At 43.2% G+C, this 23202-nt stretch overlaps 1 protein-coding gene across 1 annotated transcript; it reads left to right on the top strand.

Moving 5' to 3' along the window:
- The first annotated feature begins 2125 nt into the window (after window positions 1-2125).
- On the top strand, window positions 2126-17486 carry LOC142765925 (calcitonin gene-related peptide type 1 receptor-like). Its single transcript, XM_075867729.1, has 13 exons — window positions 2126-2192; window positions 2814-2925; window positions 3536-3641; window positions 5764-5855; window positions 7380-7506; window positions 7618-7770; window positions 8831-8896; window positions 11239-11324; window positions 11811-11897; window positions 11983-12037; window positions 12486-12527; window positions 13153-13242; window positions 17415-17486. Exons 1-13 carry the CDS (start codon window positions 2126-2128, stop codon window positions 17484-17486), a joined length of 1155 nt encoding a protein of 384 aa, XP_075723844.1.
- Window positions 17487-23202: the final 5716 nt, after the last annotated feature.

The raw sequence follows: 23202 nt of genomic DNA, 5'->3' as shown, positions 1-23202 counted from the left end.
CAGCTGGATGTGACTGGAGGTTTGACGGATGGCAGTGTTGGCCACCAACGCCGCGTGGAATGACGGCTAAGGCACCATGTCTGACACTACTGCCTGGCAACGTTAATGCCTCGGGTAATAAGCGCGTTCACATAAACTCGATGTGACATTAGCAGCTCGAAGTGGAGTGAACGAGACATGTTGCAGTCCACCCAGCCTGTTGACAGTTTGTCCATTCATTTTCGTCTTTTACGCCTTTGCTTTCTGTAACGTGAACGCTAAGCACGAATCTAAGCTTGCTTGCTGAATTCAATGGTCTTATTTGTGGAAAAAACACATGCGCCACGTGGCAGGCTGCACAAACACGCCGTGAAAACCGGCGTCATGCACTTCCATGCCCGAAGGTAATGAATGGCAAGCTATCCTTGAGGCACGCCAGAGACCACGTCACTGACCATTTATCTCACGTGAACTGAGTACATTTAATAACTTTTGTCTGCGCTCAGTGCCGTCGATCCGATAAGCGGTGATTAGCGGTGAGAACGAGGCTATTACGTCCTTGCTGGGGGGACGAACCACGCATATGTGCGCACGTGCAAACAATGTCCCATTTTATCTTAGGTGTCCTGTGCAGTTTGGTGCAAGTGCGATTATGTGATAATAGCACAGTTACCCAGTTGATTCATACGAATTAGCACTTGCTACTTAACCGTTCTTAGTCAATGTAAAAAGTAAAAGCACCCCATTAAATTCAAGTGATCCGTTTAAGTCGTCACGTGAGTTTTTTTATGGCTTAACTTGAATATTAACACTTTTATTCGCTACTGTACTTGTTTCAGAACGGGTTAGAGCCCATATTTTATTAATATTAGCCATTTACCTTTTTGATAAAAGGTTCATTTGCTCTTTGTCAAATGCAAACGGTAGCGCAATACCTGCCAAAACAGCAGTAGGCGTGTTCGGCGCATTACTTGTTTATGGTTATACTAGATGTACGCTTCTTAAGAATTTTCTTTTCTCTATTGGGTTTTGAATGCAGCTACCGCTACGTACCACTGTCTCATGAGGGGCTCCTGGCAAGATGAAATGGGGAACTACGACGCCTGCACAGTATCGCCATACTTTGTGAGTATTCATCTGTGTGCACTGGCTAACTTGTTATGGTTCAAGCAACTCACAGCTTCGAAAGTGTTCTGAAATATGATAATAATTTACGTGTAACCTCCTGAGAGTTCCACATTATGTTGCCCACCTTAACGTGGCTCGAAGTGGGCTTCAAATACAGGAAAAATCACTATTCCACTTTTTAAGGCACACTGACATACAGCAAACGTTCCACCTTCGTTGTGTTGCCACCCTTCAGCCCCATGTGAGTGTAGTCTATGTAATACTGTAGACAGAATGCACATATCGTTTTTCATACTCGTATGACACGTCAGGCACATGACTACGGAATACGTCTCAAGCATCTACTAAACAACGTCTATTTCTGTTTCGCTTACAACAAACGTACTGGCGTCAAGTCAATACAAAATATGAGATTCAATGAACATATATTGTGTTTTTTGTTGTATTCGTCGAAATATACATTTATAACGGCACATATACAAAGGTACCTACGTTTTAAAACCGCATCTCTAATTTAGTGGCCATTAGTCCAGGGTATTTGAAGCATGGTGTCTTTCCAGGACCCCGAACTGAAGCTTCTCCTTGACATCGCCGAGGAAATCGGAGAGTACGTTCCTTGGGAACAGAGTTCTCCGAGAGGAGAGAACTGGATGTGGCAAGAAAAGATCGACCACATCAAGCATTGCCTAGAGCACGTACTGCTCAAGCCGTTTCCTGAGCTCGGTGAGCACTGATAGAGGTCGCTTTACGAGTTAGCCTTGCACACCTGTGGTGTACTGCTCTCTTTTTGGATATGACCCCTTTTGCTGTAAACAGCAGGTGTGAGGAACACTCTACAGTTCTCATCCTGAACCTATGCATGAAATGGTGAACATTTTTATTTATCGCGTCGGTTAAGCACTTTGTTGCTGTCAGCACTCTCAGTTGCTGCGGCATGAAACCTGGACGAGCGTTAAATCAGGTGGAGGTAATGCTCACTTGCAAAGACCACCAAAGCAATGACAACTCGAATGCCACTATGGAACATAACATTGCACTGGGCTACGCATTCCTGCGGTATAGCTTATACCGAGCGCGACAGTACGGTGAGAGCTTTGAAGCGGCCGTTATTGTTTATGCCACAGACAACTGCGTGTTTGAAGCTGTTTTGCGAAAACCGCGATGACTGTCTGGGTAGCGACAGGAATGGCTGTCTTGATGAAGAGTCGAAGTGTAAAGTTCATTGACATTCTCTTTCCGATGGTTTTTTGTCTCCTGTATTGTCTCTTTGACTGATATGGTGGATTTAAGATTTTAATAACTCACGCCAAGGTTCTTTTCTCTTTTCAAGCGAACAGTAGCATACGCGCATAATTGGACTGATGCGTTAATATTCCAAACAAGTTCCGAAATCGTATATGAATACTGGCCCTGCCGCGGTGGTCTAGTGGCTAAGGCACTCGGCTGCTGACCCGCTGGTCGCGGGTTCGAATCCCGGCTGCGGCGGCTGCATTTCCGATGGAGGCGGAAATGTTTTAGGCCTGTGTGCTCAGATTTGGGTGCACGTTAAAGAACCCCGGGTGGTCAAAATTTCCGGAGCCCTCCACTACGGTGTCTCTCATTATCATATGGTGGTTTTGGGACGTGAAACCTCACATATCAATCAATCAACCAGTATATGAATACTGCATAACTTTGAACGATGCCTTCATTCATTTCTTTCGCAGGAGTGAACGAATCTCTATGCCCACGAACATGGGATGGCTGGAACTGCTGGGATGACACCCCGCCTGGACAGACTGTGTTCGCACCATGCCCCCAATTCGTGGCCGGATTTCTGTCTTCTAGTGAGTGAATTTTTCAGGTTGACCACTTTGGCCACAAAGGCGCTCCCGAGGAGTGTGCTCGTGCTTCATCAAAAACGATCTAGCGAAAAATCCGAAAGGGTATCTAGTTTAGGTAGCTTCAAGTGCACGGTAAACAGGAAGAGAAGAAGGTTGATAGTATTGCCCATAAAAGCAAACTTCAATTAAATTTGTTAAATTTGATACTTCTCTAATAAGTCCGCGAAGAATATCAAATTTGACAAATTCAGTGGACAGAACACTAAGGAGCACCATGTTTCGTAAACACAGTGCTAAGGGCTGTTTCTTAACCACGTCAAAACTTCATACTCCAAAGTATAACGGGGTGCTACGAACTGAGAACATATGAAACTCACGTATCTGTGCACTATCCCAAAGTAACCTTCGTACTCCTGCATTTCAATAAATTTGTTTTAGTAAAGCTGTGGTACTTTTCGCGAACAGCGACAAGTCAATATGTCTTAGTGATATCACTTTTTTTGCTTGTGCAATTTAGTGTGATCTGGTACTGGCAGCAATCACTTAAGGTTGTTCTAGGCCTGAGCCTTGAGCTCACCGTCGTATATTTATTTTTTTCCCACAAGGCAAGCGCACAAATTATGTACGTCAAACGGGACGTGGTTCCGGCATCCCGTAACTGGTCATGTGTGGTCCAACTACACTGCATGCGTCGACACTCACGACCTTCAGGTAAATGTCTACAGGCTTTTCCGTAACATTCATTTCATAACAACATGAAGGCTTCTTATCTTCATTCAGACACGCACTTCTTCTGAACTCGTATCTGTGAAAATAACCGAACAACATTAGGATACTTTGTTTTTACAACATTTGAGGTGTAAAGAGGCATTTGCGCTGTCTAGTCTATACTAGCCGTTTTGACAGAGTGATCTCTTTGCTCTCTCTTTTTATACAGTTCAAAAATATATCCCAGCGTAACTTGTTCCTCGTTCCTGTTCCCTTCGGGAGCTTCATCACTGATTATAAAAACGTCTGTGTGTATTTCTTTTCAAAAGTCGCGTTTTAAATTCAAATACTCGAGTCAGCTGACGTCTTCATCTCTTTCAAACCCTATTACTTCAGGAAGGTGAGCGTTACGTGAATGGTTCTGGCTGAATGAGTCTATGCGCACTCCTAAAAAAAGAAATGTGCTGAGTGCTCACGGGGAAGCTGTTTTGCAGCAAATCAATTAAGCTGCTGATGGATAAGTTGACTCACCGGAATTAACCAGCGATGTTGTCACGGCAACGACGATCTCCACCGCATTGAAATTCTTGTAAGTGCGAGTGCTTTTCATTGAGCAGCTTTCTCTGCGGAACTAGCAAAAGAAAGAGTATGACAAGTAGTCATCAGCAAAATGCAGTGCATTTGCAATCATCAAAATAAAAAAAAACGTTTTTGGTCAGAGTGTGAAAACAATTATGACCGCAGAGTGACTTGTTGGGCGTATTGGTTGATTCTTAACGTAGCTTATGGCGCGAACCATCACTATATAGTTCATCACTATATCTATATACTCATTACTATCACTATATAGGACAAGCGCGAACTATCGACGATATTTATTTAGTTACATGCCACGTTACAATCACGTAACATGCCACCTAGATAGATTACTTAAGTGTTTGCCACTCAAAGGACTTATTTTCTGCTAATATGACTTGTGACTTTGTTGCCCTGTATATATATATATATATATATATATATATATATATATATATATATATATATATATATATATATATGTGTGTGTGTGGTGAGTGTGTGTGTGTGTATGTATGCGTGTGTGCGTGTGTGTGTGTGCGCGCTTTTTCGAATAAATTTAGTTGATAGTTTGCGCTTGTCCTTCTCTCCTGTTTGTTTCGCGCGAGAGGCTACGTTATGTATGACAATCGTTTCCAGGTGGAGTCGCCCAAATCTTCACACATATTGTGCGAGTGGTGATGTTTTCAGTGTATCTTTGCCATAACTGAACTACTCTAAAAATGGTGAGGGCAAGGGCGTACCTGGTAGTTTTGGGACGTAAAACACCACAAATCAATCAATCAATCAATCAATCAATCAGCAAGGGCTTATTCACGAAGCACACGTCCTAAATACAATTTTTGGGAACTCAGTTTTATCATATAACGCTGACACACATAAACGTCGCCGCTGCGCATAGTAGTTAAAGTTTTGGGCATCCCTACCATTTAACTTGCGCCATAGCAAAGGAGTTACGAATGTAAGACCCTTCATGTGCATATATTCGTATCACATACAAAGTAGCATGGAAAAAACTGGTTCTTCCAGGTGTGATGAAGACAAAAGAGATCGTGAACTTGTTGAAAAAAAGAAAAACATCTACTGGAGATGACCACCGCTTTATAAGTTCGATGCCACATGTGGCATACTGTGGCATAGTCAACAAAACAAAATGAAGTTCATTGAGCGAGAGTCTAATCTCGTGTAGGGTAGAAGGGTAGAGCAACGTACCACGGTCATGACGGGTCACATATGCTTTAAATCATTTGAGAACTTAGCGCCTTGTTTGGACGCTGAAAACTCGAGGTTTTGTTACCCCAGATGTTTTGCGTACACTAAGTTCTAGCTGAGAGTCATAACTCACAAGAGAGTGCGCTTCGCAATGTCGTCTTTGATTTCCTTAGTTAATCCTAAATGAAAAAAAGAAAAAGAAGTTAAGGCACTCTTTTCGTCAATTCATCAAAAAGGCGTTTGCTGCTTATTTGACCTTAGATACACCGGTCTGGGTAGTATTGATTCGATTAACTGTACCTATTATTATTCACACTTTTTTTCTTTTCTTTTGCAGTTCCGAAACTTGGTGAATTCACTCTACGTCACAGGTTACTCCATATCACTGGTTGCCCTACTCTTGTCACTATTCATATTTTGTTACTTTAGGTGAGTTATTTTTTACAGCTTTTCAATGCGCGTACTAGCTCGCAAAACATCGATTAAGAATGGCCCATAGAAATTTAGGCCCCTAGAAAATTTGTTCCTCAATTTCAAAAACACACATACCCACCTCCCCTCCCCTACCATATTAAGCCATATATGTTATTTCAATGTTTTCACACGTTTTCTCACGGAAATTATTTAGAGACCATTTATTTGTCATATATTTTCATTTAAATCTCACGGAAACATGAAATTTTGGGACTGTCAGACCAAAAATTTTAGTATATAGGGTTGCCAGTGGCCAATATATGAAGTAATAACGATTGTGTCCTAGTGATACCAGGCATCTCTTATATACTATTGACCCGGAAAGCGTATGCAACTACGGACCGTTCTTCTTCTTTCCTGATGCTGTGGCCTAAAAAGAGGTCCCATCTTCTTTGAATGTAGTGTAGGAAATCAAGGGAATAGGAGAATGAAGCTAGTGCGTTTGTGCGAGGTGCGGAGGCTGGAACTTCCATGTTTCTGGTCTACACGTACCAAGATATTAGAACACATGACCGTTTTATCCAAGAAAGAGTGCCTAGCAGAGAATGATGTACTGCTTTGTTGGATCGAAATGCCATGTAGATCATGCTGGTGCTACAGGGAACTTCACCGGTAGCCGAATTATGTTATCGCAGTCAAACTAGGGTGAAATCGTAAGGTCCCGTTTTTTCGTGGTGATATGTTGTGGGCTTTGATGTTCTTGCTGCTTGGCAACACGTCATGTGCGCTCACCGGATGCTACCTGAAAACAGATGTCTAGGTTTTGCGGCCGCTGCGTGTAAAACAACTCGCAAATAAGAATCACGAAGCTAAAGTTTCCAGCAATAAGTCATCGTTTAATTTAGAGCATGAATTCAATGCAAACAAAAAAAACACTGCAAGGATGACAGACGTTCTTTTTCAGGTACTGAACACACGTAAAGCTAATTTTTATATGAGTTTGCCGTGCAGCTAAACACTGTCTTGTAACGTTTCTGTTCAGTTTGAGAGTGGAAAACAGGTAACAAGATGAGAGAAAGGTGAAGAGGTCCGTAAGAAATATAAAGTATAGTTGGGGGTCCTATACTAAATAAAGGGGAACGGAAAACAGGGTGAAAAAAAGCAGCAGCACAAAAAAACTACAAGTGCAGAGTGAGAGTACTATAGACTAAACAATAATCCAATGCTACCCAGAAAGCGCAGTGAGGACTTGATTGATATTCATTGTGACTACAGTTAACATCGGTATTCCTAGCTCAGGCTTTTTCGCTATAGTGGTCTGTCGCTAAGGCGGGTCAAAAGAACTGCTAGGGGTTGTATGTCTACTTCTGTAAATAGTACCACCAGCATTAGAAGTTCACGCAATACAATTTTCTGTCATTGTTTAACCATCTTACCCCCTTCCCCAGCACCAGGGTAGCCAGCTGGTCTGAGAACTGGCTATCCTCCCTGTCCTTCCTCTTCCTCCTTTTCAAGCCTTAGCGTTATTTTTTTTTTCAGGTCTCTTCGCTGTAGGAGGATCACTATTCACAAGAATTTGTTCACTTCGTTCATCTTCAATAATCTATGTTGGATACTGTGGTACATACACGTCATTGCACAGCCTCATGTGATAGAAGAAAGCCCGGTAGGTCAACAATAGCGTTGATTGCATTTCTATAATAAGTCTATCAGAAGAAAACATCGATGAAAGGTGTTTATTGTGATTTACTTTGTCGTTGTTCCTCTTCTACATCAGAGCTGGTGCCAGGCCCTACACGTCGTGACCCAGTACTTCCTCTTGTGCAATTACCTCTGGATGTTCTGTGAGGGTCTCTACTTGCACACGTTACTCGTGATGGCTTTCATTGCCGAAGATAAAATTCTCAAGTGGTTTCTGCTCATTGGATGGGTAAGTGCTACGCTCACTGCATGTTGCATCTCTAAGTTTCTTGCCGAAGGCTGGGGCCCATACATGTTAGGTTTATAGGTGATTTTGCAGAAGCCGCATTTGAGCCGCATTTGAAAATAAACCTACGTCCGATACAGAAGCAACATCGAAAAATCTCAAAGCCATGTGTCCCAGTGTATGTTTGGCCATTGTATCCCCTGCTACTGCGTGCTCTGATGCAAGAACAATTACTCACGTGTGTAGAATTTAGAACCGGACTATGTCTTCATCTCTCTCTTTCTGTTCCCCCTGTGGTAGTCTCTGTTAACACCAAGTTCTTTCGATGAACAGCAGTGGTGTTAAAATTATCCTTCTGTGTCGCTGGTGTATTTACTATTAGATATTTGAAAAACGTTGTGTGCCTCTAGAGTAATCATCGTCAAAACGTGCCACTGTGTATTTTTTCTGTCCAGGTTTTCCGCTGCTTCCAACGATAGGCTACGCTGTAATGCGTGGCTTAGATCCAGAGGCGTCAAGAATGTAAGTATTCTCAGGTCATGTTGCTTAGTCTTGTATGCTAATCCTATAGCTGCGCATAAGATGTTCGCTCATAAACAAATATTCGGCATGTCATGGTATTGCGCTGTAAGTGTGTTCACGATGGATCCTAACCAAGTGGCCCAACTTACCGTCTTACTATGTCATGAGAAACATAGAGTTTGCGCCTCAAGAGGGAAACTGTTTTGTGCTAGCTCGTCAAAAGCGTTGGTGATGAAAAACTATACACTAATAAGTTCAATGAAAAAGATAAAATTAAGCTCACCTGTACACGTTCATGTTCTGTTGCGTATTGTGTAACCGACGGCTCAGAATACAATTTACGGTTGGTTCTCAACAAGCAGAACATTAATCAAACGAAGGCCAGGATATTGTAAATAAGAGTTCCAAAGATAACATTTTGAGGCAGAACCTCAGAAAAACGTGGTGAGCTGCTTTTTTGTTACCTTAAGAATTTCGTCACAAGCAGCTGTGGCTGAGCCATTCTGAGCACTGAATAATTTTATTTCATTATTTTTACAAGTGCTGGGTCGAGCACGACGTGTGGTACACTTATATTCTAAGCGTTCCTGTCTGTTTCTCGATACTGGTAGGTGTACTTATCTCTGGTGTGTTCTTGTGATCACTTAAGTATTTATACTATTTAGTACACGTTATTAGTCTTCCTAACTTTATTTTCTCTATATTACATTATGACTATCCACTGAAAGAGAGGAACTTAGGGATGAAAAAAAAACAACCACAAGTCTCTGAAGCAATACATTTTTTATACGAGTGTTTGATTCCTGCACTAAACACGCACAGCTTGTTGTATGTACATGTATTTCATGTAATTAGGCTCAATTAAGTTTAGTAACAATTCATGTTTTTTGCCATAGACAGACGGTAACTAGTTGAGTGTCTTGGGTGTATACCCTATAGCTGTACGTCGGGTAGCATTGGAGTGCTGGACGTAAGGAGAATCGTGATAAAATTGCGAGCGCACCAAGGTGGTAATCTGGGCACGTTGGTAGTCCATGCATGCATGTTTGCGAACTGTAAGAGCGCACTGAGGACGAACACAGAATGAAGGCTCTTACATGTACACTGGCAGGTCAACTTTCAGCAGTTTATTTAGTGATCTAAGCCCTCCTTATATAGCCGAACATTAGCACATCTACTGCCCAAAAGTAACAAGAACATCATTAGACATCATTATAAGCATGAAGAAAAATTTTTTAGGAACGATAGATGGCATGGTAATACACTTGCCACTACGTGTCACCGATGTTTTAAATCTCTCATTTCCTGTAATTTCGTGCGCATGCTGATTTCTAGCTCTTTCCACAATTCTGCACGTGTAAAAAAAAAGAAAGGCATGCACACGTCTTACAGTGCATTGCAGAGAAACTACCCGATGACCTATTCTCACGATGAACGTGGACATGGCCGATTAGGGCTCCACTAATTGGCTGGAGCTGGCGAGCAGCGCACCGCCTGTTTCCGGTCTTTCAGCCGTAACGCCATTTTGATGGCAAGCAGGTTTCACCATAGAGTTTCCTAAAATTAACAAGAGGGGACTCTGTCGCTGCGATTTTTCAGCGACCGTGGGATTGATGGGTAGTACGCAAATGTGCCTAGTCTTCGTACTTGCGGCTTCGTTTATTGCTGTGTTTCAGTTTTGTTTAGAAAGAAAGATTGAACCTTTTTAAACTTCGTGACCTGATTTGGAAAGTTAAGTCTGAAAGAATAAGGTGGTGAAGCGCAACCGCTGAACATTTGCTGATTTTCGTTTCACGAGAAAACAGCTCCAAGTCTCATGAACACATACAGAGCCAAAAACAGGCCAGACGTACAAAAATTAGACAAATGTGTGTACCACCCATCATTCCCATGCTCGCTGAAGCACCGTGCGTTGCAGCTCCCATAGACACAAGCGCCAGAGCTCCCCCTAGTGTATATTAGGAAACTCTAAGGGTTTCACAACTCTTGACACAAGTGAGAAAGACGGAATGAGTTTCATCGCAACGAATCATGTCTTCAGAAATCAGCTTTTTGACGCAATTCTGGCAGGCTGTGCATAAACTCTAATAACGTTGGCCCTTGAATTAGGTTTAACGCGACCGCCCGCCTGACGCTCCGGAATGGTCGGTACGCATTCTTTGCTTCGCTCTTCAATCATTTCAACACGTTCGTACGCATGTTCAGACTTGTCAACATTGCTTAGGTGTCCTGTTACTTTACATTTCAACCACTTAGTTTCTTTTTACGCTGGGAATGTGCTGGCGGGCTCGTCGCGTCGACGTGATAAACAGAGCCACGAGGTCATGAATCGTCATATTTTGGCCTAACTGAACTCGCTCCACTGAATTTAAAATGCCCACAAATTGCACACCGTGTCAATCGCGTCCTTGTAATTTTCAGAACTATGGGAAGGAATGAAAATCCTCTTGCACACAATATTGTAGAAGCAGGGGAGATTGAACAGATGAGTGACAAGTGTATTAACATGCCTTCTATCGCGCTGAGAAAAAAAATAATTTGCTCGGTACTTTTGCGCAGCAGATGGGCTCATGTGATTTTACAAAGGAGTGATGGGATCAGAAAATAATCTGTTGGAAGTGTCGCTAAGTAGAAGCATGTGTGTACCTTAATTGCCTGTTCACAATTAATGGACTTCTACTTTTCGTAAACAGCGACAGAAGCACGGTGGAACGCATTAATGAAAAGTCACAAGTATACGCTTCGGGATTATGTCCTGTCAGTCGCCATACGTAAATCTTTCAAAGCATATTCAGCTGATATTACATTAAATGAGGAATATACCCAAACTTAACAGAAAACGGTCAAGTAATAATAAAAGAAGCTAACGAGAGCATTCTAATTTATGATTGTTTCAACTGTAGCCTGCTACACAACGTTTTCATGTTATATCTTTCTCGTTTTTTGCAGCTTAGCTTCGCATTTCTCGTCAACATCGTAAGGGTACTGGTGACCAATCTTCGGGCTGTCAATTCCCCTGACAACGAGAGCACAAGGTAAGATTGACACGTCACTATTGATGATTTTTGTGCTATGAAGTTTCTCCTAACGGTCGTGTCATACATGGAATAATTTTTACGTTGTCACTTTAACAGACCAGCATATATACTATGAGTGCATATAATGCTTCAACAGCACATGACGAAAGGTGGAATAAGGAATTGCTGTCATTTAAGAGATTAAAAGTATGTTTAGAGTCCGTCGAAACCTGCTAAAGCACGATCATAAGCTACCAAAAACGTGCGTTAATTTTTTCACTCTCATGAAGACCCACAATTGTCCAGTTGTCTGGGAACTGGACGTTAACTCAAATAAAATAAATTTTATTTGAAAGCTTAAGTTTAGAAGTTTGACAGAAACTTAGGTCGCACAGACCATTTTTGCTAAAAAACTGCCTTTGAGGAACGGCATAACTTTTTCTGTCGTGATTCTGTCACCGAATCTTTCTGCAATTTTACTTCAGACTATGCATTACATTCCAGGAAAGCCGTGCGGGGTACAGTGATATTGCTTCCTCTTTTGGGCTTGCACTACGTGGTTACTCCGTTCAGACCAGACAAGGGGAAGAGGTTGGGTTGGAGCCGTTTTCTTTGTCCTAGCTTGACGAGCAGTTCTGCGGAAGGTTTCCTTGAGTGAGACAAGATTGGTGACAAGATTCTCCATCTTCCTCGCTTACGAGATCATCTCAGCATTGGTCACGTCATTACAGGTGAGAACTCTTGCCAATTTGAAGCATAGGTCTTTCGCGACCCTTTAAACAAGCAATTTCAAGTGAGCGCTGTGCATTTTACACGCCCAGCAAGTACCATATTGTGCCGGTAATGTTTCATCGCAGTGACATTTGCTATGATCATGCGCCAGGTACCAGCAGTGATCTTCAACTGTGACTTTGGTGGCCGTTCAATTTAACACCAAAGTGGCCAGAGATTTTATTTTGTAGCCAATGAACTATTTAACAATGTGTTTTGTCATTGAATATGATGACCATATTAGATTTTTCCTCTGTGGAAACCCCAACTACAACTAAATATGTGGAAAAGTTATGGGAGCACTTGGAAAGGAATGTGCGTAATTCATACGTGAAAATCTTCTTGCTTTCATTTGTTGTATCTCCACCAGTCAATATTCTGAATCACATCTTCTTCATTACTTTTCAGGGTCTTTGTGTTGCTCTCCTGTTCTGCTTCTTCAACGAAGAGGTGAGCCGAAATACTATATTGGTCAAGTCATTCTTAAAATTGAACGCTACATTTGCGGACTGCAAGAAAGCCGCGCTTAGTCATGTTATATACTAAAGACATAAATGCTCCGCACTTGTACTTTTTCGCACTGGCTTGCCCTCTGTCTTTATTAGGTGGTTGTTACCAAGGCGCACCACCTAGCATGTACTTTAAGAAACCTTGATTCTCACAAATGCAAAAGTTCCATGTATTACCACGATCTAGTAATGGAAAATGCGCTTGTTATTATGGGGCCGATATTTTAGTATTACACGACCAAGGAACGTATGCTGATTTCCAAGCCTTTGTGACTAGTTCATATTACGCGCCTTAAATCGCGAATTTTCACGTTATATAATTAAAGCTCAAAGGTAAGACATCTCTGATGAAATTATTAATGAATTGTTTTATTTCTTGAATGGTTTTATTGTACAAGATAAAGGGCCCCATATGACAGTAACGAATGGTTCTTAGTTGAAGCACCAGAAGGGATTGGTTTCTGAATTATCAGTTCCGCTTGTGATCAGTCTTTCTTCATAATTTGAAGCACATGTTCTCCTACTAATAATTTATCTTTTTCTTTTCCCTTTTCCTCCTTTCTTAGGTTCTAGGCGTCCTTCGGAAGACACTCTCGCAGACTCCATGTTTCAGAAACGATGGCCGACGGATGTCTTACGCGAATACCAGCATCAGCGTAAGTCGCTTTAGGAAGCCCCCGCAAAAGTATAAATGCGTGACCGTAATTTGAGCACCATGCCTTGGCTACGTGTGCTGCGTGCTAGCGTTGACACTCTTGCGTTCCGCGTTCTTCCCGATAGCTGCCGCTTGTGTACAGCGAGCCAGCGTGCATGGCACTTTTCCATCAAATGCATGCATACGCACCTTGATCGAAGTTAAGATGAGGTGTGGCTTGCGAGAGTACTAGTGGAATCCCCGTGGTTGTATTACGTTACTGCCTCGTTTGGCGTAGTACACTTTATAGATGTGTTGAGTCATGTACATACATTGACGTAAATGCTGTTGCAATGAGCGGTTGCCCCTTTGTTTTAGCAGTGAGCCGAGTGATACGCGGAAGATCTGGCACACAGGGTATGTTGTTGCGCGCAATGTTTTTCTTCCTCTGGCGCCTGCAACAGCTTGTAATTCTGTGTCTTAGATTTACATCGCGCGTTTTCATTGCGTAATGCAGTAAGATCTTAGTTTCATTCCACAACCTCGCTAGCATTTGACGTACATAGTACATCTCGGGAACCCTTCAATGCCGTAAACTCTGACCTGCTTATAAAGATAGCGCGTTTGTAAAATACTTCCTACGTCACGCTAGATTTGTTTCAGCGTCTTAATATACTGCGATGTTCTTACATCCAGTTGTAGTTTTGAGAATGTTTGTTTCGTCTTTGTTTTGTGGGGCAAAGGGAACGTGGCATCATCATACATGGAATCGCACTACAGTGCAATCTAGATTCGTCCTGCTGTGTTCCTGAAATGCACTCCAATCATGTGTGTTTAGTATTTATTGCGTCACCATCATCCGCACGTCTCGCACCAAGACATCATCGCTATGTTGACGGTCAGAGCTGGACATATTCAGTTGTAGTGGTTTGCGTAACGAAGACATTGCTGGTGGCCCACCCTTTATCACAGGTCTGCCATGCCGCGACTTGAAGTACATCACGATGAAGACCAGCGCTTGCATGCTTAGCAAGCACGTGTAATGATCCTCTTTCTTCTTCCAGCGCCTTCATTCCTGTTATCCTCCCCATATCCCAAGCCCATGCATCTCCCAGCTCTAGTGAAGTACGCGTATACTATCATTGAAGCGTATGTGCCTTGCTTCACTGTGTCGGCTATCGAAAGCATACGCCATACTCCGAGCTACATTTTGTGTGCACTTCGGACATGCCTTGGCCTTCCAAGATGCTCATCGACAGTGTCAACTATTGTTATTGCACAAGAACAACCGGTCACAACGCACATAATTGTCGAGACGCTGAGAGCGCACATTCGGCATTCATCACGGCTACCGTCACATCACTTAACGTGTTTGACAGCTCGGAGGCCCCATTCTTCGTACTGCGGTATCGTGACAAAACATCAGGACATACTACCGCCTGGCTTCAAACTTGCCATGCATCCAGCAACTGCGCCATGGAGTCTTCGTCAACCTGACGTGCGCTTATCAGTTCCTGGAATCTTTAAGAAGGCACGCATGTCAACGCTAGCCCTGAAGCAACTGACTTTGCGTCTTTTGAACGAAAGGTACTTCGACCGCATACATGTTTACACCGATGGCTCCACTAATTCCAACAGCTCCACAGGAGCAGTGGTTGTTCCATCTGAAAATGTGTTGCTTCAGTACAAGTTTTCTCACACCACGACGTCGACAGCAGCAGAGCTCGCAGCACTTCAAGGTGCAGTAAAGTACATTCTTCACCAGGAACCTAACCAATGGGCCATCTTTTGCGACTCCAGGTCAGCCTTACAGTCACTACGGTTTGTTCTGCAGCACGGGCTACATGAACAATCAGTATATCAGATAAGGCACGACTACCACGAAGCGCTCGCGGAAGGTCACGATATTGTATTTCAGTGGTTGCCGAGTCATTGCGGAATCGTTGGCAATGACCGCGCAGATGAAGCTGCTCGATCGGCTCATGACCAAGACCAGCGCACGCCCATACCACTCTTGAGAACGGACGCTGCAAGGCTACTACAATCACTAGCTCGCCGTATATCTCTCCTACAATGGAATACGCAGGGTTTCTCCAACACGCACCTGTATTCGATCGACCCAAACTTGCAACTTCGTTTGCCATCCGGGTTCCCACGATGCGCCGAAACTTTACTGTGTCGCATGAGGTTGGGCGTGTCATTTACGAATTCGTACTCACGTCTCCTTGGAATGGCGAGCACTTCGGCATGCAACATCTGCGCCTGCGAGGAAACGCTTGAGCACATTCTATGTCATTTCCCAGCATACCAGACCGAACGACGTATTATGGAAGCCAAGCTCTGTCAGCTGGATTCACGGCCGCTTACAGAAGAGAAGATCCTGGGACCTTGGCCGACGGCTTCCCATACGCGCAAAGCCACGAAAGCCCTCTTGTGCTTTTTAAGGAACACCAAACTTCACGACCGCTTGTTAAAGAACTGTGCGAGGCCGTGCTGTGTAGTTTCGAGCTGACTATTTATGCTTCTCTTTCTTACTCCTCTTCTTTTCTGTCTCTTTTCGTTCTATTATTCCCCTTTTCCCCCACCCCAAGTGTAGGGTAGCCAACCGAGCCAAGCTTGGTTAACCTCCCTGCCTTTCCTCTCTATTTATCTCTCTCTCTCTCTCTTGTGTTGCTAAAGTATTCCTTGTTGCGAGAGAATATATAACCACGTGCTCTCATGCACAGTGTTCTCTATATCCTACACAACATATTTTCGTAAAACCTGGACCGCACATACTTGTATCGCATTGCCAAAAAAGGTGTCATGTGTTATAACACCTGTATGCTCCAAACTGATGTTACATAGATTCTTCACTTGTACAGATTTTTGTTCTGCACCTGAAGCACACGATACGTGTGACCACAGAATTTCGTCTCATTAGGTGTGTCAAACGTATAAGCAATGTATGTTCACGCAGACTGGCCTCCATGTTTCACTGACTGAGCAGATGACGTCGCATTTGTTCTTTCAAGCTCTTAGATTCTTGCAGCAATGCTGGCTCTATGTTCGTAGTATATCATATGTCTGTATAACGTTTGTATCAATGAACTATTGCTGTTCATAGCTGTAGAAATGCAAACGTTCACCACTGCAGGAGCCTTGTGTTGCTTCACTTTTTGTCTGATTCCCGTAGTATCTATGTATATTTGTTCTGTTCAAAGGAGCACAATAAAGCATGAAAGTTCACGGTGACATTTGCTTCGCATCGTGCAATACACTCACTCCTGTTCCGGTGCCCGTAGTCCTAGGTACACAATCTGCATGCTGCTAAGCTGCTCGAACTAGCACGATTTCAAAAATGTGTTCTTGACCTGCATGTATTCTTAGTCTGCGATATTCAGCACGTCACCTAAAATACATCACTTCGTCTGAACTGCTTATTTCACAGACATAAAACTTAGAGTTTTAGGTATAAGAGATTGATCATGCAATATTTGGCATCTTGAAATGATGGCTCGTTGTATGGTTAGAGTAGCTGAGGTGTAATCAAATAATAACTATGCTAATTGAGCTATCTGCCACACGAAACCGTTTTGAATGGAATTGTGACAGCCGCTATTTTGATGAATATATACGTAATATACTGTAACTGCCGAGTATGACCGTATCTTGAAAAGCAACCGCAGTGGTGAGGAACCATTATTTGGCAGGCATGTCTCGCAGTCTAGAAAACTGGTGGTAGAATCCTGGCAGAGGCATGCTTTTAAAAAAGCAATTTTTTGGTGGAGGGTGGGTCCATCCAAAGCCATTATATCGCACTCATAGGAGGGTTTGAAAAGTGGTGAATAATCATTACACGTAACTTCAGGAAGAAGTATTACAAGAAAAAGGGTTGAGAAGCAAAGCAGATAAACAGCAGGAGAAAGATTGTTGAAGGCGCCGAGGAAAACAGGCAAGCGCGCATAAAATAACGTGAATTATTACAAAACATGAGCCGCGCTATTAACAATCAAAAATGCAGATTTTTGTCTCTGTTTGCCACCGGTACACAGTATTTTTAAAGTGCGCTAAACAGCTACATAACTGCTCTGCTCTGAAAGATACATTTCGAAGCATTCTACGCTTCGTTTGTCAGGTTTGGCTAAAACTGTTGATATATTCTCCTAACACGTAACGAAAGGTGCACTCACAGCTTAGTCGTTTCCTTTGCAGTTTCTTCCAAGACGTTCCTCTGATGGCAGAAGTCTGTCTGTGTCGCCCAACCATCAGCAGACCATGCTGTGAAAGAAAACAAGCGGCGAGTTTGTGCGTAGAACAAAAAAGACTGGAAAATTGACGTTCTCGTCATTTGAGGATCTGATACCCTGCGGGACAATTGCGCTGTGCAGACAAGGATATGCACAGGCGATGCGAACTTTTTGGTTACACGGCCAAACAATCATACCCAAGTGTGCTTGCGTGCAGACATCACTGTGCTTACAGATGTCGCGATGTGCATATCAACCGACCGACACCACCTTTATTCGCCGTCTACATCGACAACAACTGCATGGGACAATAGATCACAAACAATTTCTCGTCTTTTGTTTAGTTAATGTTTCTGTTTGCATATACCTAGTCTTGGTTTTCGTTTTCGATGTTGCTGTTTACCGAGGTGTGTTGAACCACCGACTATGCTGTTCACGCAAGAAAAGCGCTTACGAGTGCCAATTGTTTATGAAATATATCGTCAATTGTGTAACATTGAAGGTCTCAGAGGCTAAAAGTGCCGGTGGTTTTTCTTATCTAAACTAACACAAAAATAAGCCAAGCACATGGAGAAAAAGTGCGAATGCTTCGGGAGCATGGACATGAAGTCGCAAAGGTAGGTGTGTGGTTGGTGAACGTACGCGATGATTTGCTGTGCCGATCATGACTTCTTCAAGAAGGCTTATTCTAGGAATTTCGTCCAACTTCCCACTTTTTCACGGCTTTCAAAGGAAGAAAGGGAAATGTACAGACGTAACATGCGTGGCAGTGGGAAGATGAGCAACGGAATAAATTGTGAATAATAAATAAAAAAGAATTCAACAGAACATTACCGAAAACTGGGTTGATCCATCCGTCATAAACATCTCTATACCAAAAAAAGGAAACCGTCTACTCACATAGTTAGTTGTTTGATTACTGCAGATCCAATAAGAAAGCTTATACAATATATGTTGGAGTTTGAAAACAGAAACACTGTTTGATGTAATTGCATCTGCGTCGACGCTTAGTGATGCCTCTGCATCCCGATGACTAACGTATGTGATTAGAGATTGAATAATGATTATACATGCCTTTGTGGTCATAGAAGCCTTTGGTAGCCGTAGTAGTTAACGCTGAGAGTGGAACCACCAAACAAAAGGGGGGGGGGGTGACAACTAGAACAGCGTGAGTGGTTGTACGCCAATTTGAGCCAAGGCCGCCTACTAACGGCAGCTTAGAGTTATTGAGCGCCACTGCTCGATTAGAGAGAAACGCAACGCGCCTTGTGTCTTCTCCTTTGGCCCTGGCCACGATTTTTCGCGGATCATGCGCAAGCGGGAATTGCGGCGTCCCGTCCAGGTGAAGAAGGTGCATCGCAGAGCTATTTTCGGTATGTATGGATGCTATGAGCCACGCCGACGCTTTCGGTAAGGTTGCCAGGTGGCGGTGCGTTAGGCGTTTACAAAATTGCACTCTTCCTATTGAAAAAGCGTTGAAGAGTAGGGTCCGTAAAGAAGCACCGATTGAAGGAATTAATCATGGATGTAATGGTCATGAAGGATTACTACGTTTTAGCAAGAGTACTGTGAGGGGCATTTATAAAACCTATGAAGAATGTGAACGTGGCGCAGTAAATAGCGTGCCCGGGGTCTGTCATCGTGACACGAGAAGTCTTGAGTTCGACTTCCCTTTGAAAGAACTTTTATCTGCTGATCGTTGCATTGTTTCAAGGTCACTTCTGTGACAGAAATACGTCACTGGAGTCTTGGTGCACCTCGGCATAGAACACTTCCGTGTTCAAAAAAGTAAACATGCGAGGGAAGGCGAGAATTGAAGGGTCAGTGTTACAACACTCGGGAATTATTGCTCAGTGATTGCTTGGAAGAAAGAAACAAAATAAACTCGGGAGGACTATCACATGCAAAATTTTCATTTGGAGGGCCTATAAAAAGCCAGAACACAAGCTAAATATAGGCAAACAGGCCGTTTTGTTATCATCGCCAAATTTGTAGCCAAATTGTGACAAAATGAGTATTCAAAAGTAAATATAACAATATGGAGTAGGCAACATCATAGACAAAAAAGTACAATTTTGCAAGATTGGTTCGTCTCCAAGCAACAAATTAGTTGCAACTAAATATACAAGCTAAAATAATGTCATTGCGCATGGGTACAGTTTATGCAGGAAAGCTAAAGTTCTTGTCAGACAGAGTTAAATGAGAACATTTCCTGAGGCGTCAGGCCAAATTTCATTAGTGGAGTTGACATAATACAAATCTAGCTTCAGTTAGTGAAATATGGTTGAGGATGAAAATACGCGCTTCATTTCACTGAAATAAAAAGTTAAAAGAGTTCGTCTTGGTTATTGATAACACACAGCACATAGGGAACTAAGGACACTTGAAGACGCGCTCCTAGGTAGAGAATTTTTCATTTATAAAAAAACATTTGTAATGCAGTCATGCCAGACAAAACCAAACGAGTTGACATAAATAATACCAAACATACAAACGCTCTGCACGATAGCATATTTTGTCGTTCAAGCAAAGCTATCTCTCCTTCCTGCAGATTAATACAACATGACCCCTCTAACACGATTAGAAAGGCCTGACTTCCCTAAACCGTCGTACCTGTGCGTCACTGTATAACGCATTTTATTCGGTATAACTGCGCCAGAAATGTTTCTCGTGAATCCATAACTTACTTGCGAGAAGCTCGTCCCGTGTCACTTTTATTGTGTTGCGTGTTTCACGCCCCCTCGGTTATCAGTTTCTTTTTTATTGTAGGGTCTTCGATATTGTCAAGTTTGCAGCAAACGCTCATTCTGCATCGTAACTACTCTTATAAGCTTGTGTGTGGCATCAGCATTGATACGGGGCAGCGTGAGCAGTGTGCTAAACTCGGGTTTCTCACCATAACCGCGATTTCACTACTCCGCGTTTGCAGGTGGGCCGAGCGGTGTCCATGGGTGCTTTGATGCGCACCAGGTGGGGGACACGCATACGCATGTTTAAACGTAGCCAGGAAGTATAGCCATGCAGCATACCGAAACATTTTGGTCGCCAATCTGAGTCGAAAAGTGGCTAATTTGGTGCAAAGGAACCACCAACACCAACCATGACGCTTGATAGCATTGGAGTACAGCCGTGATAAACAAGTAAGATGAATAATGGGAAAAGCGCGCGTGCATGTTATGGCACGCGATGGAGTTTCTATATTCATTCTTGCGTAGCCCGGGTCGCTTTTATGCTCGGCTGATGCGGCACTCGGAAGTTGTAACGCACGGCTAACCGTGTTGACATACGAGCATTGCTGTTGCCGTAGCAACGGCAACAATGTTATCGGATATACTGAGGCCTACAACCTATAATGCCAAACGTGGCGATCATAAAGCGAGAGGGGTGGAAGGCTCGCACAATACCGAATTCTCGCGCAAGCCAAACCTCTGGCCCGTAACAAGCTGTCCACTCTTTCTTAAACTCAATGCGCGGAGTCTGACGAGTAAACGTAGTGGTACACGTCGTACAGCAGGCACGTTTGCCTCATAGTGCATGCCTTGTGTATGAAAGCGTATTTAGTTCATGGTCCAATTTACTCACAAGCAAAGCAGAGAGCAAAGCGACCGAGAGCATTTCCGAACAAAACAAAAAAAAGAATATTGAACAACGTAAGAAATGGCAGTGGCGCCGGAAGTGCTTCATTGCATCTTCGTACACATATTAGCACCGCACAAAGCCTTTAGAAATCGGGATGAAATAAATAGGCTGACGAAATTGACGACGTCCTACTACATGAGACAAAACAAAAGTCATCTTTTGATGTCAGATCTCAGCGTGGGTGGTATAGCGCAAGTTATTGTACGCAAAATAAATGTATTAATGAACTACTGGGAGCACAATCGCGCAAGATATTAATTGATATGTGGGGTTTAACATCCCAAAACCACTATATGATTATGAGAGACGCCGTAGTGGAAGGCTCCGGAAATTTAGACCACCTGTGGTTCTTTACCGTGCACCCAAATCTGAGTACACGGGCCTACAACATTTCCGCCTCCATCGGAAATGCAGCCACCGCAGCTGGGATTCGAACCCGCAACCTGCGGGTCAGCAGCCGAGTACCTTAGCCACTAGACCACCACTGCGGGGCCGCGCAAGAGAAAATGTGACTGATTTGTGAACGGAGTCAGAGAAAAGCATTCATTTAAATTCTCTGAGTCTTCATCATATTCATGGACATTTCACTATGATAATTACGGCTCACATTTATCCACGACGAAATTCGGCAGATTCTACGAATCTTGGGAATCGATTTTACGCAAAACATGTCGATGTAAGGTGACTGTAGTTGTACTTTTTTATGGAGCAAAACGTTAGGAAGTGGCTGTAATAATAAATACAAATTCACGCAACGATGTACAATAGCAGTGCACATGTCTCATATAATCAGTTGATTACAGTTGCATGAATATTTCACCGCAACATAAATGTTACAGTTAACATTTGCAGTTGTTTACAGTCACATATTGCACAGTAATATGAATATTAGCAACACCAGAAGCAGCAAGCTGATATGAAGCACTGCTGCTCGCGAGGATGGTAGCCCTGGACATTGCTGCATAGCTCAACGTCAGCGGATGGCACCTAACTACAATTAATATCAACCTGACGTGACGGCTGTATCGTAGGAGTACATACGTACTGCTTTTGAAATTCAATAGCCCATACTGCAATCACAATAGACGCATCACGAACATTCGAATCTATATGAAAAGTAGTACCGAATCATTGCGTGGCTCTGTCGCAGAATATTTGATTGACACGCAGAATGCTGCTGTTCGATTTCTGCTGGGACGCTGAAATTTATTATTTGCATTCATCTGGTGAAGGCTGCTGATTTCTAGCTTTTTCTTAACGCTCACGCGTTAACATTACACGTACCTGAGTTCTTGCCGTTCCTAGGTACATATAAAGTGTCAATAACCTGTGGCACATAACCACCTGTTGGTATGTGCTAGTGTCTGATGGAAAGCGTTTGACGATGTACGCGACGTGATTGTATGGAGGTGGAAATGTTTTAGGCCCGTGTGCTCAGATTTGGGTGCATGTTAAAGAACCCCAGGTGGTCTTAATTTCCAGAGCTCTCCACTACGGCGTCTCTTATAACGATATGGTGGTTTCGGGACGTTAAACCCCACATATCAATCAATCAATCAGCGACGCGATTGTGACATTATTCATGTTATGACCAGCGAGTCATCTTCGTCAAACCATCTTACCCACCCATACTGATTTCAGTTTACACCAAGTTAAGGAAGTGATAGCGAGAGCACCAAGACGTTGGCGGTTATATATAAAAACGCCAGGCCTGCGCGGAAGGCGCAGCACAGTCACAGCGAAAGCCAGAAGAGCGGCCTTTCAGAGAGATAGAGAGAGAATACGAATGAAAGAAAGGCAGGGAGGTTAACCATGGCTGAGCCTGGTAGGCTACCTTGCACTGGGGAGAGGGTAAGGGGAATAAAAGTTAGAGAGAGAGTAATGTCACTCATGCCGTCGACAAAGCGGCAGCTTTGTGCTCAACATCACAGACGGTGAGTCACATCCGTGTCTTAATCAATTGAGCACATTCGTTGCATTAACTTGTATGTGTGGTTCCATGCACCCAAAATCTTGCTGATGGTGAAGCCATGATAGTGCCGCTTGCGTTCTCAAGCAGCAGACTTTTGAAGGCTTCCTTCCTCAGCTGGTCGCATCAATCTTTCGCCTTTCGG

This window comes from Rhipicephalus microplus, chromosome 1 (assembly GCF_043290135.1).
Source record: "Rhipicephalus microplus isolate Deutch F79 chromosome 1, USDA_Rmic, whole genome shotgun sequence".
Classification (NCBI taxonomy): Eukaryota; Metazoa; Arthropoda; class Arachnida; order Ixodida; family Ixodidae; genus Rhipicephalus; species Rhipicephalus microplus.
The sequence above is the reverse complement of the archived record's forward strand: the minus strand, read 5'-3'. Positions and strand labels throughout refer to the sequence as shown.

Excerpts from the sequence above, each read along its gene's own strand:
- LOC142765925 (XM_075867729.1), top strand. The coding sequence starts at position 2,126 with ATGGAACATAACATTGCACTGGGCTACGCATTCCTGCGGTATAGCTTA. Across the intron at positions 3,642-5,763 it reads TCGACACTCACGACCTTCAG|TTCCGAAACTTGGTGAATTC; the intron begins GTAAATGTCTAC and ends TTTCTTTTGCAG. Across the intron at positions 12,528-13,152 it reads TCTGCTTCTTCAACGAAGAG|GTTCTAGGCGTCCTTCGGAA; the intron begins GTGAGCCGAAAT and ends CTCCTTTCTTAG.